Below are 13,650 nucleotides of genomic sequence, written 5' to 3' on the forward strand. Positions count from 1 at the left end.
ACCTCATCAACAAATAATTGATACCTCAATGTAGAAAAAACCGCAAAGATGCCCAAAAAATAAAGATAGAAAAATCACAAACCTAGGGATACCACACAAGACTACTCTTCCACTATTACTCAACAATATATTCTTGTAGTTACCCCCAGTCAAGGATGGACCAATAACTAAACCCTCTTGGTGGGATGATAACAAATTTTGTGATTATCATTGTCCCAAAGGGCACTAGACCACTTCATGTTTCCAACTTAAACGTGAAATACATGACCTGGTCAATGAAGGTGTGATTATTGTAGACCCTTCGCTATTGTCCTCAAATTTTGATCATACAATTTTTAGGGATCCTTTGGGAAACTATGACAAAGGAAAAGCCTCTAGTTCAACCTCAAACTCGCAAGCTAATGTTAATTACACATGCACTGGATATGACTACACCATCAATTGTTTCAATGAGTCTCACTCTTGTGTATCCACATTCACCTTAAAAGCTGAAGATCCTTCTTGTGTTGTCACCATGCGTCACACTAGGATCACCTTACTTGGAGCCCCTGCTAGACCTACGGCCCTTGGTAGACCTATTGATCCTACTTTTGATTACAACCTTGTTGACCAACTTGGCAAAGCCCCTGCACAACTATCCATCCCAGATTTGTTGTGTGCATTCCCCCAACATCAGAAGATCCTTGACCAAGCCCTAAAAGAGTCGGTAGTACCAGATAACATCAATGTTTCCCACTTCCAGGCCCTAAAAGAGTAAGTAGTACCAGATAACATCGATGTTTCCCACTACCAAGCCCAAAAAGAGTTAGTCATACTAGATAACATCGATGTTTCCCACTTCCAAGCCATAGTTGGGAACTTATCTGCATCACATCATATCACATTTTCACCTCGAGATGTTCCTAAAGATAGAACTAACCACAATCATCCCCTTCTTGAGGTCTTTATGCATAACGCTAAGGTCAGGGATGTCTTGATAGGATGGTGGAGCACGACTGAACATATGTACCCTTAAGGTTGTCAAAAGTCTTGGTTACTCTAAAGAAGATGTGGATCCCTCTTGTAGAATCACAATAAAGGCCTACGATGATGGTGAATGCTTCTCTAGGGGTGTTATCATATTGATAAGTAGGAGATAATTGCCACAAGTAGTCAAATTGTGATATCGCTATAAGAATTTAACTGTGTGATTTTGATTCATACTCATTGACCCATGTTTCATGAGTAGTGATTCAACATGAATCCATCTCTCATGAGAATAAATGGAACACTTAGCACTCATTGGATCTAAGTGATACTCACAAGGGTGAAGCACCGGGACTTCCCGGGAGGTCACCCATCCCAATCATATTACCTGTCAGAGTTGGTCGTGCCATTAAGAACACATTGTTCCAAGTCCTAGATATTGAAATGAACTGCAACATGATACTAGGGCGTCCTTGGATTCATGCTATGAAGGCAATATATCATCAGTTTCTAAAGTATACCTTCAATAATGTGGAGGTTACCATCCCCGATGACCCAGATTCTTTCTAGTTTTGTGCTAATCCGAGAGATGCTACACCATACAAAGTCCCAACAAACAGCGAAGCACAATCCACATATTCCTCTAAATATATGGACCCACCTAACTCGGTAGTCCAATTCAACAACTAATAAAGGAACCATAGAAGAGTAGAGGGCAACCAAATAGCTTCATTCACCCTCAATAGTAGGTTCACCCCACTTCCCTCAATAGTCCTTCATTCACTCCTATCTCGGTAGTCCTTCATTTGAGAGTAGACTAGTTAATTACCGTTGGAGGGAGTATACTAGTGAACTCCGCGTAGTTTTCACTCTTTCTCCCTGTCGTAACCCCCGGCTGCCCCTACTAGTTTAATGGGAAGGATAGACAGAAGGAGAATTCTAGCTCCTTGAGAACCATCTAGCATCATCTGGCGTCTTTATTTCAGCTGGAAATTACTCTATGGGTTATGGTTCGGTTAAGTTGGATTAATGATGTAATAGAGTAAAGGAACCATAGAAGAGTAGAGGGCAACCAGAAGGCCTCATTCACCCTCAGTAGTAGGTTCACCCCATCTTGGTAGTCCTTCATGTGAGAGTCGACTAGTTAATTACCGTTGGAGGGAGTATACTAGTGAACTCCGTGTAGTTTTCACTCTTTCTCCCTGTCATAACCCCTGGATGCCCCTACTATTTTAATGGGAAGGATAGAAGGAGAATTCTAGCTCCTTGAGAACCATCTGGCATCATCTGGCATCTTTAGTTCAGCTGGAAATTACTCTATGGGTTATGGTTCGGTTAAGTTGGATTAATGATGTGTGCATCATTCTCTCCATCTTTGGCCATTTTTTTCATTCCTTCTACTCTTGTGTTTCCAGAAGCAGTATACATAACAAATACTTGTGAAGTAGCATGCATTCACACATCACACCATACATGGATACACTAGCAAACACCGAGGTGATTCAGCTAAACTGGTACTCCAGATGGTGAAGAAGCCGGTTCATAACTTTTTGAATGAATGTAAATTTGTACTCCAGATCTTGAAACATATTTAGCCACTTGTTGTGAATTAGTGCTACAGAAAATTAAAAGCTATTATTGCCTAGAAATTAATTTAACTACTGATTGAACACAGATGTCTTTGTCTCGCATCCAGCGTATCAGGTTCATCGAACCATGTTCACCAAACCATATGCATTTTCATTCTACAAATAAGTAAAAAAACTACAGAAGCCATGAGCATATGAAAAAGCATTAATATGACACAGATAATTCCCACTATGCCGTATGAACAAAAAACGCCTAGAAATATATATTTCAAAGTTGTACTCTTATTGGCAAATGTAATAAAAAGCATACTGTAACTGAGACCAATCCCAATATGCCATAAGAAAACAAAAAATTACAAATATATTTCAAAATTGTATTATAACTGGGATGGCCAACTGATGCAAGCAAGCAACAATCTACAAGAACTGCTGATTATTAAAATAACCCTACCCAGTTCCAATACTGATACAAAATGGCTAGAAAATATGTCTATTATTCTTCCTTGAGAAAGCCACCAACTCCCTTCGCATGGGTTGAGAAATGCCACTATGAAATAAAACATAAACTACAAAGTAAATGAGAAATGGCAGCAGGCATTGTCAGAACCTTGGACGTTTGTTGTAATCATAGACAGGAGCATTAACAGCTTGTCCTTGGGCAACCGGCTGGAACACAGCTGCTACAGGCACAGATTGCTGTTGCTGATACCCATCTCCCACAGGTACAGCAGAAACTGCAGCTGGAACAGGTTGTTGGTATCCTGTTGCAGCAGGTTGTTGCTGATAAGGCTGAACATTAGGTTGCATTTGATAGCCAGAAGGGGGTACTGCGGTCTGTTGTTGATAAGCAGTTGCTGTTACTGCCTGGTTTTGCTGATAGGCCCCAGATCCAGTAGGAACTTGCTGGGTATAACTTGTTGGCGTCTGTTGCTGATAATTGTAAGTCAATTGCTACAAACAGATATTTTAAAAAAGCAAAGGTTTAGCTTCAAAATTGAGAAATAACATCTAATACCTTTAATAAAGACGGCAGTAACTGCAAAAATTAATGCTAGAAATAAAATGCATACTTGATTTTGCGAACCAGATTCCATTTGATCAGCAGATCGCTTTTGTCCGACATCTGGTGTCACTACAGGTTGCTGCACAAAAAAAGCATGTTCTTAATTTTTTTAAAACTCAGTCAAGGGAAAATAAAAACTAAATTTGTTCGTCTCTTTTCTCTCTGTACAGGATTAAAACTAAACAACAAGATTTATGGCCCTCACCATCTATATTGATTAATCGATTATGTTGGTTTGGTATTCTGGTATGGGCAAAAAAACAATTGGAGGGTTGGGTGCATTTGCACAGGTCCTAAAAGAGGCCAGTCATTGCTCATTCTTCTCATTTTGTTTGCAGCTGGGCTCTCTTCTCATTTGGTCTCCATTTTGGCATTTTGGCATTTTGAAAGCAAGATCATTATTTTTGAAGAGGATCATTAGTAGGGTGTCTAATAGCTTCTACAAAAGCTGTCGAAGAATCTATGGCAAGCATTTCATCCATTTCATGAGCTTTTTTAGTGATTGTTTCTAAGATGTCTCTGAATTTTTCAAGTTTTTTCCTATTTTATTTTTTTTAAGAAATGAAGGAACAAGTTTAGCTATCTTTTTTTAGTATTTGTGTGTCATATATTTGCACTTACATGTTTGATGTTCATAGTTAATTTAAATATTTCCAATTTAACTTTTTTATTTTCTTATTAGATTCACAGTTTGAATTGTGCAAGGATGGCCACTACTAGCAGTCAAATTTCAGCAACAGGGCAAGGTGAACAAAGTGATAACTTCAATAATGATGTGGCATCTCCATTATGGAGACACACCACAAGATTATCACAAGTTTCAGAAGGTGGGTCATAAATTTGGAAATGCAATGTATGTCATAGTAAACCATTCAACAGCTCATATTCTTGGGTCAAAGCTCATTTTATGGGCCCTACTGGTAAAGAAATAGCATTGTGCAAAGGAAGCAAAGATGGAAAAAGGATGAGTGATGCACAATTAGCCAGATTTATAAAGGAACAAAAAGATGCTGATCATTTAGTGAGCAAATCAAAAACAAGTTTCTATAAACCTTCATCCACAAAGAGCAAAGTGAATGTGCCCACCTATCATGTTGCATCCTCCAAACATCTATTTTCAGAAGTGGGAGAGGAAGATAAAGAAGTAGAAGTTATTACCTACAAAAGAGGTCCCTTGGATCAAGCATTCAAGATGGAAGCAAGAGAGCTTGTTGATGAAGCAATTGCATGCCTTAATGCCAATGGTCTTCCTTTCAATTTGGTAAGATCACCATATTGGAAGGAAATGGTTGCATCCATCCATAAAGAGTCAGCTGATTACATTAGCGTTGGGTTTGAAAAGGTACGTACTACTTTCATTAAAAAAAAAAAAATTATAGACAAAGCTCTTCAACCAATCACGACATCGAGGAAAACTTCCAAAATAACTAGTGTCTAATGGATGGAAAGACACAAGAAACCAACCATTGATTAGTGTGATTGCAATGTCCCCCAAAGGGGCAATGTTGTTGAGGGTGATTGGTTGTGAAGGGCAAGTTAAGGATTCACAATTTATTACTAGAATTCTCATTGAGGCAATAGAGATGGTGGGGACTAAGAATGGGGTCCAGGTGGTCATAGATAATGCCAAGAATTGTACGAGTTCAAGTGCTTTGGTTGAGTCTCGATACAACCATATTTTTTGGACACCATGCACCGTACACTCTCTCAACTTAGTCATGCAACAAATTGGCACCCAAATAGATTGGGTGAAGCAAATATACCAAGAGGGAGAGGGGAATGTTTGTGAAAGTCCACCACATGTCACAATCCATATTTAGATCATTCTCCAAGTTGGAGTTGGTGGACGTAAATTTAAAATTGAAATTAGTTAGTTTCATTTATTAATTTATTTTAAAGAAGTTCTATATTCATATTCAATTATCAAATTATTACTTGTTTATAACTTTGCTTTATATTTGTTGTCACATTGTCAACTTGCTTAGGTTGCTGAAACTAGAGGTGCTTCATACTGTTATTATGAGACGACTCCTCAAAGTGCGAATGACATTGAGCCAAATGGTTATTTGTAACCAATGAGGTGTATGGAAGGCTTCAAAATTAGAGAGAGCCTTGAAGGTCGAGGGTATGATCTTGGATGAGCATTGGTGGGCTCGTGTACAATTTGTGTTGGATTTCACCGAGCCTATCATGACTATGCTACGCTTTGTTGATAAAGATGCACCTTGCTTGGGGGGGATGTGTACAATGGCATGAACACCATGGTAGAAAAGGTAAAACTCTCCATACAAGCACATGAAACTAACCCCACAAGATGTGAAGCCTTGTGCAATAAGGGGGAGGCAATCATTCATCATCGTTGGGAGAAGATGACTACCCCGTCGCACCTCCTTGCATATGCCTTATCTCCAAAGTACTATAGCCAGGAAATACTTGCTATGCCAAATAGAGTTGCACCATATGCAGATGAAGAAGTTGCTACTAGGTGCTACACTGCATTTACAAGATTCTTCCCAGATGATGAAATGTACAAAAAGGTGAGGCTAGAATTTGGCTTATTTGCTTCAGGATCGAAACTTACTCCATATGCAATAAAGGGCCAAAATGACATGGAGGCTATCTAATGGTGGTACATGTACGGTCAACAATTCAAGAATCTACAACCTCTTGCAATCAAGATCATCTCACAAGTAAGTTTTCATTTCTTTTTTATTTAACAATTGCATTCTACAATTTAGTGTTTAACATTTTTTAATTTGCTTTTCATTTGTAAGTTTAATTTTATGAACACCATCCAAGTTGCAAGTTCTTTTGCTGCTGAACAGAATTGGAGTACATACTCCTATATACATTCAGTGAAGCGCAGCAAGTTGGGCTCAAAGAAAGCTGAGCACTTTGTTTATATACATACCAACTTGTGTCTTTTGTCACATACGGAGGATGGATACAAGGAAGGGTCGACCAAGCTTTAAGATATAGCCCCTGAATGTGCAAACTCAGAGGCAACACTTCTGGATCTTACTGTGATGATAGATGATGATGTTGATAACATCATGGCACGTGCATCTAGCACAAACTGGAGCCATGTTTGGTTCAAATGAACTTTCAAGTCTTGCAGCGGAAGGAGATGATGAGGATGTGGTTTTTTTTTTGAATCCTTATGATTCTGATTGACTGAATTTGATTTGTGAATCTTGAGCCTTGACTCTTGATTGATCAACATTGAACCATGAACTATGTTTTGATTTTGTAATTCAAATTGCATTGTAATCTTGAATTTGAGTAATTTACTAATTAGACATTACTGTTATTTCAATTTGAATTATCAATGGTTAGGTATCATGCTATACGGAATGGTTTATTTCTGTATATTTCTTGCAGTTCTTTGCATACATAAATTATAGTATATACTATACATATACGTACATACATACATGTATATACACATGTATATATTTTTTTTTAATAAATTATATATGGACGCACCCAAATGCATCCAAAATATGCAAAAAAATAATAATCAGCCCATGAGCACCCAACACCCACATCAGCATCAGTATCAGAACCAGCATCAGTAACTTCATATAATTCTAATTTTTTTAGAATGAGGAATATATTTCAACACGTACATCTTGATATATCCTAATCTATGATACATTCAATATATAATTATCTTGTACTATTTCTACACGTACATCTTGATATATCCTAATCTATGATACATCAAATATATAATTGTCTTGTACTATCGGTCAACTATATTAACATACTTATTCACATATTTGTCTATCTATAAATTTTAGAAATATGTTTCAAGCTTGTATTACTTCTATCTTAACTGATAAACAATAAATAAAGATTCCATACCAACTAGTATGGTTATTCAAAGAGTTCAGACATCCCTGAAATAATTATAATTGATGTGATTTGGATTGATCGGACTCAGCAATCTCATTGCTTTCCACTGTCTCCACCACAGCTTTTTTGTTTTATCATATTATTCTGCACTCTATACATTGCTAACAAAAAAGTTGTACTTTTGGATAATAACTCTGCTACAATTGTTACACTCTTTCCATCAGAAAAAGATTTGCACTGGTTATTTGCTGTGTTCAGCAAAAGTCTGCAGGTGTAAAGCAGACTTTTATCAGTAGTAACCTGGTAGATTCTTCTTTTGTTTAGTGTTAGTTCAAGGGACCCCACGGACCCGCAGAAGTTCGAACTGGTTTGAAGTTGAGATCAGGTTCGCAGTCCAGTTCGGGCATGGTTCCAATTTTTGCCTGCTGGTTCAATATGGTTTGAACTTGGCAAACCAGGGCAAAAAAATAGAACACAGTTCAAACCGCATGTTTTCTGGGCCATGCAGACAGCAATAAAGTGCTATTTTTGCAAATTTAATAAGTTTTTGGCATTCACAACCACAACCCTAAGAGGTTGTTATAAAATGCTTTTGGTGGCCTCAAATTGTCGTCATCAATTTTTAAAGAATTTGATGCCAATACCATTGTTCTTGCTGATGATCCCATTGGCCTTATAGCTCTATTGCTGACTCAACTAATGCCAAAGAAGAAGGTGAAGATTGAAGAACCTAGAATATTAATAGATTTTTATTCCATTAGTTGAAAAATGATACTTGAACTTGATGCTGTCATTTATTTTTAATGTTTTGAATCTTTGATCTTGAACTATATGATGGTATGATCACTATGATTACAAGTTTATGGTGTTTTTGTTGTTTAAATCTGTTTATGCTACTATGCTACATTCTAGTTTTATCACATATATATATATATATATATATATATAAAACTTTTACATGTTTTTGTACTAAAGAACCCAAGCCCCTTTCCAAAATTTTGACAAACTTGCAAAATGGTTCTCAAACTTCGAACTTGGAACCAAACTTAAACTAGTAACTCAGCATTTTCTTTTTATATTTTATTCACTTCTATAGTTTTTCTATACATTGATTGTGAACTGGGAAGTCTAGAAATCTACTACTTTGTATTAAAATATTTAGAAATATATTACCAGCAGTCTAAGCATCAAAGGTTGCAGCTTCAACAAAAAACAATGAATATTTAGATCTCTTAGTATTGCGCTTTGACATACTGAGAGCTATGATTGCATCTGACTTGTTACACTGTAGTACAGGACCTTTTTAAGTAATCAGATACTGTTAAAATATTTGTGTAATACATTTACTGTTGCAATATTAGGTTTTTGTTTCTTCATAGTTGGCAGACTGAAAACCCAAAACTTGTACCTTGGCAAAAACACAAAAATTTGCTTTCTTTAAAAACACCATTGTCCCCTAAAAATCAGTCCTAAACCATACCCATATCGGAAACACATCCCCCTACCCCCTGCTGTCCTCGTCCCCAAAATTTCATGGAACACAGGTGTGGACCAATTGCTGATGTGCTTCATATGATTCGTGGTGACACCCCTGGATCAACATTCTTTCTGAGATAATGGATGGTTTTCTTTTTGCAAAATTCAGAGAGAATATATCAGATGAGTACTGACTAATTTGAATACAAAATTGTGTGCAAAATGGCATCATCATGCGAAATCATAATACATAGTTAGCTGCCAACTATTATAAATGTATGATAATTGTCTTTGAAAAATAAAACCATAGTTCGTAATTGCATATCTTCATATCCCAATAACTCATAGGGATCTAGGAGTGGAGACCCCAATGATTGAGTGGGAGTATTATTCACGGCCTTGGCATTTGAAGCAAATGCCAATAGCAAATTCATTGAACAACACCCCAATAGAGATCTGGGAATTGGGTGGGGAGTATTCTTCATTGGTCTTGGTATTTGAAGTAAATGCTACTAACGAGATCATGGAACAACACCCCCATAGAGGTCCACTAACAACACCCCTCATAGAGGTCTGGAAACAACATCTCCATTGGGGTCAAATTGCAACACCCCTCGTGGGGTCCAAGATTAGGGCCCCAAGCACATGGGCATTCGTTGAGGGGCAGTGCCCCCTGCCACTCATCCCAAATTGAGGCCTCTGAAACCACACAACTTTTTGTTGCACACCATTTAAAATTTTATCACTTGATAGAGAAATCTGGTATTTGGAACTTTTTTTTGTAGAATATTGGTTCTCCACAAGCTAGGTGAGGAAGTGTGAAGGATTTATTGGGCAAAATCTACTTACAAGTTACATGATGAAGGGTGCTCCCTTAATACCACAACACATCACAGAAACAAAGAAATAACAGCAATTTGCAAGAACAAAATATGGGCTTCTTATTATCACCACAAATGCGGAATTACAAAATTATGAAATACAATATGCAAACCCACATAGAGGCCTTACAATAATTTGCAACACAGAGCTGAGCACTATCACCTAGAGCTGTCCTATACAATGTATGTGCATTCCTTAAATAGGCATTTTAACACTGCGTGGGAATTTTCTAGACATCAAACCTAAACCCTTGAGACCAACTAACCCTAAAATTACATATAGAGTCGGCCGAGACACCTTTGACACTTATTTTGAAAATTCTGGTTGGCCCAACTTTGGAAGGCCATAACTTTTGAACCGTTGCTCCAATTGGCTATTATAACCACTTTTCAAAATCCTCAGCCTTTGATCTACAAGGCCTCACTTGTGTAAGCTCCAGTTGACCCCATTTCAAAGCCCATTCGGGGCTTCTAAGGTCTTCAACGATGAGCCTAAAATATCCACAATAAATTCACGAATACTCATGATGTGGCACTGAACCTCAACTGGTACGCTAAAATATCGAAGAGTAGGCTAAAATATTGAAGATGAACATCCACCTCTGAAATTAAGACATTCTGAGCTCATATGACTCACTTACTAGGTAGCGAGCCTCCAAAAATAACTCCGCACTAAGACAACCCTTCTTCAAGAAACAAAAAGCAAATATTTTTGTGTGATGCAAGATTGCTCTTACACCCAAGATGCTCCTACATCATTACAATGAGTAGCATTATACAAAAATATGTACAAAAAATAGACGGGAGACCTCTAATCATCCCTTGAGGCAAACTCCTCATACTGGTACTCAATAAAGTTGGTATAAATATACCAAGTTGATTCAACATTCCCCATCAATTTCTTGTTTTATTTTTCTATTCAAAAGCGAGGTTATAAGAGATGCCTTTAAAACATTTTTGTGCCATTATTGATGTGTTTTAACAAAATATAAAAACATACATTCATTTATTTATTTTAGTTCACTTTTATGTCATTCACCGAGAGCAAACACCTAGGCATCTAATGTGTGTTCCATGGACATTGTGTCATCTCAACGTCACAGTGGTGGCAAAAAGGCAACTATGGCTGCAAGCCTTATCCCCAACTTGGGAACACAAATTTCCCATCCCCAACTAACTCTAGTTGTGACTCCGTCACAATAAGATATGAAAGAGACGAGAGTTTTGTTAAACGGGATATGGAAGGAGAAAAGATGAAAGAAGGGAGCATGGGAAATATGGGAGGAGTAATATAAGAAGATTGGAATGAGAAGAATTTTTTATGAAGGGTTTTGACTTTTTCAAAGGGTGGTAGTTACAAAAAGGGTTGTGACTCTTCTTAAGGGCTGACTCTTCTAAAGGGCATGAAGAATGAAGGGTTTGACTCTCTTGAAAGGTTGCAGTAATATAAGGTTGTGACTCTCCCATCATGAAGATATAAATAGAAGGGAAAGTCAATCGTTAAAGACTCGGAAGAGTGGATCATCAGAAGGGAGGTAATCATACTAAGATCTGTTCTGAGATATAAGACAGTTATGACCTGCATAAAGGGAGCATAAGAGTTAAGGAAGGTTTAATGGAAGGAGAAGAAATAACTTCCAAAGAGGGAGCAAAGATGGAGGGTTGTGACCCTTTCGAAGGGTGATAATTGTGAAAGGGTGTGACCAATGAAAAGGGCAGCTATGGTGAAGATGTGCGGCCCTTCCTCACAAAAGATGTAAAGGGGGACAACGATCAATAGGGAAACAAGAATGAAAACTTATCTCTTCTTTTAATCATCAATAAAGAAATAAGAATGCATTCAATCGATCGGAATAAGAGATAGGTGTCTAAATATAAGCAACATATGAGATTGCTAAAGGCAAACAGTAGACTTGTATAATGCGTAATGATTTAGCTACCTATGGTTGGTCTCTCATTTGTTAGGAAGTACAAACAGTGGACTTATAGACTGATATAATGTATAATGATATGGCTACCTCTGGTTGATCTCTCATTTGTTAGGAATTAGAATATCAGCTACTGTCTTACACACACAGAGGATATTATTATAAGCAGAGCCTAGTTCTTAATCAATTCCTATTGAGCCTTTGAGGAGAGGTTGGTGTTTTGTAGTAAGATGCAGAGTAAATCCTCACAAGGTAGTTGACTCCCAAGACAGGATATGGACAGGGGTCCTGAAGCCTACTTGTAGATTGGTGTCAAACTCCCTAAGGCAAGTAAATCCCCATCCTCCCTAGGGTCAATAATTAGAAAAGTTATTGGGGTTTAAGTTTGTTAACTGCCAGATATATTATGAATCCCTAATGATTTAATTGCTTAATGTGATTTAAATGCATGGTGATATATGTTGAACATGGGAAATGGACAGCTTCCTGGTAGAGAACATTAAAGAGACTAAGTAAATTGCTGTTTCCAAGCACAACCAAAACCTTAGGTGGAAATTTGGGGTAAATCAAGTAGAGTCCCAAGTGGGGACATGACAGAGTACTTGCCAGAAAGTGGCAAGTTCTTTGCTGAGTAAACATGGGAAAAACTTCCAGTATTGCTGTCAGGATTCAACTATGTAGTTTTTTAGTCAAACTCGTTGACAGTTATTTCATGAATGGTTCACAAAACTCATTTTTTGCAAAGAGCTTAGTGAGTACGTGCCAAGACTGCCAACTATGGTTTGATTTATTTATTCTTTTGCCCATTTTTCTAGGTTTCCTAGTCAGTTTCTATTTTTCAGAAAAGAAAATGGCATCTGGAGGTAGATTGTGAAAATTAAAACGGCATCTGGAGGTAGATTATGAAAATTAAAACCACTACCAAATTTAAATGTAATTTTTTATTATTTGAAACTCAAGTTTATACATATTATACTTGTTTTTTGGTGTATGATATGTATTCAACTCTTAGTGTTGATATCTACATGTAGATTATCGATCATTTAATCGCCTAAATAAAGTAGTCAATGATTAAGACTGTCAATCAAGTTGTTGGTAGGTGATTTTCTGAACTGGACCTTTACTTATAGAGGCACACAATCCAGATACAAAATATTTTGTACTTCTATAGTAAATCTAAAAATTAATACCCAATAGACATGTGGTGAACTTATCTTGTAAATAAAGCCTTGTCTAATCTGGTATTTCTTATATTTGAAATCCTTATAAGCCGTTGTCCCAGTCCCCGTTTCTAAGATTCACTATTTAAAATAGTATTTGGTTGCCTAGAAACTGTGAGGAGAGAAGCTACTGTACAAAATGCACAAGCAGGAAAAAGAAAAGATAGCTGCAAGGTAAGCATCTTTTGGTACAAAGCATGTTTTGATATCTGATTCAGAGACCTAGAAAGCCACTTATCCTCTTCTATCATATGGCTTCCATTGATGAAGGTCCACATTTCAGATGTACCTCAGAGATAGATTACCAAATAACATGTCGTATAATTTCAAGCTATGCATCATCCATCACTTTTCCATGTCACCTCAGCTCAATTTATTATTATGGTTGTGTATTTGGCCCATTTTCCTAGTCCATAGGCTTCATGTTATCTTTATAATGCACTGTTTCCTTTACCTAGGATTAATGTGCAATACTAAAAATATTCAGGACCAAAAGATTGATAAGCAGTTTGATAAGTTAGATAGAAGCCGGCAATGTCAGAAATCCACCGTTATTAACTAGCAACTACACCATTAAGACTATAAAGATATTATTCGTTAGTATCTATATGTGACACAGAATTAAATTATAACTGCCGACCATCATGAATAAAGCCTCTAAGTTTAAAA

At 37.1% G+C, this 13,650-nt stretch overlaps 1 protein-coding gene across 7 annotated transcripts in view; it reads right to left on the reverse strand.

Annotated features, from left to right (window-relative positions):
• Positions 1-2,794: 2,794 nt before the first annotated feature.
• LOC149552516 (uncharacterized) overlaps positions 2,795-13,650 on the reverse strand; it is a 34,454-nt gene continuing 23,598 nt past the window's right edge. For 6 of the 7 annotated variants that reach the window (XM_089788096.1, XM_089788102.1, XM_089788103.1 and 3 more), the window contains exons 18-19: positions 3,626-3,697; positions 2,795-3,506 (exon numbers count right to left, since the gene is read on the reverse strand). In XM_089788096.1, the coding sequence (XP_089644222.1) occupies positions 3,156-3,506; positions 3,626-3,697 (423 nt within the window). In that variant the 3' untranslated portion in view covers positions 2,795-3,155. The remainder of the gene's footprint in view (positions 3,507-3,625; positions 3,698-13,650) is intronic. The other variant, XM_089788098.1, reaches the window with a different exon arrangement.

The sequence above is a fragment of the Cupressus sempervirens genome, chromosome 6 (assembly GCF_028749045.1).
Source record: "Cupressus sempervirens isolate cs-2001-9-10 chromosome 6, ASM2874904v1, whole genome shotgun sequence".
Lineage (NCBI taxonomy): Eukaryota > Viridiplantae > Streptophyta > Pinopsida > Cupressales > Cupressaceae > Cupressus > Cupressus sempervirens.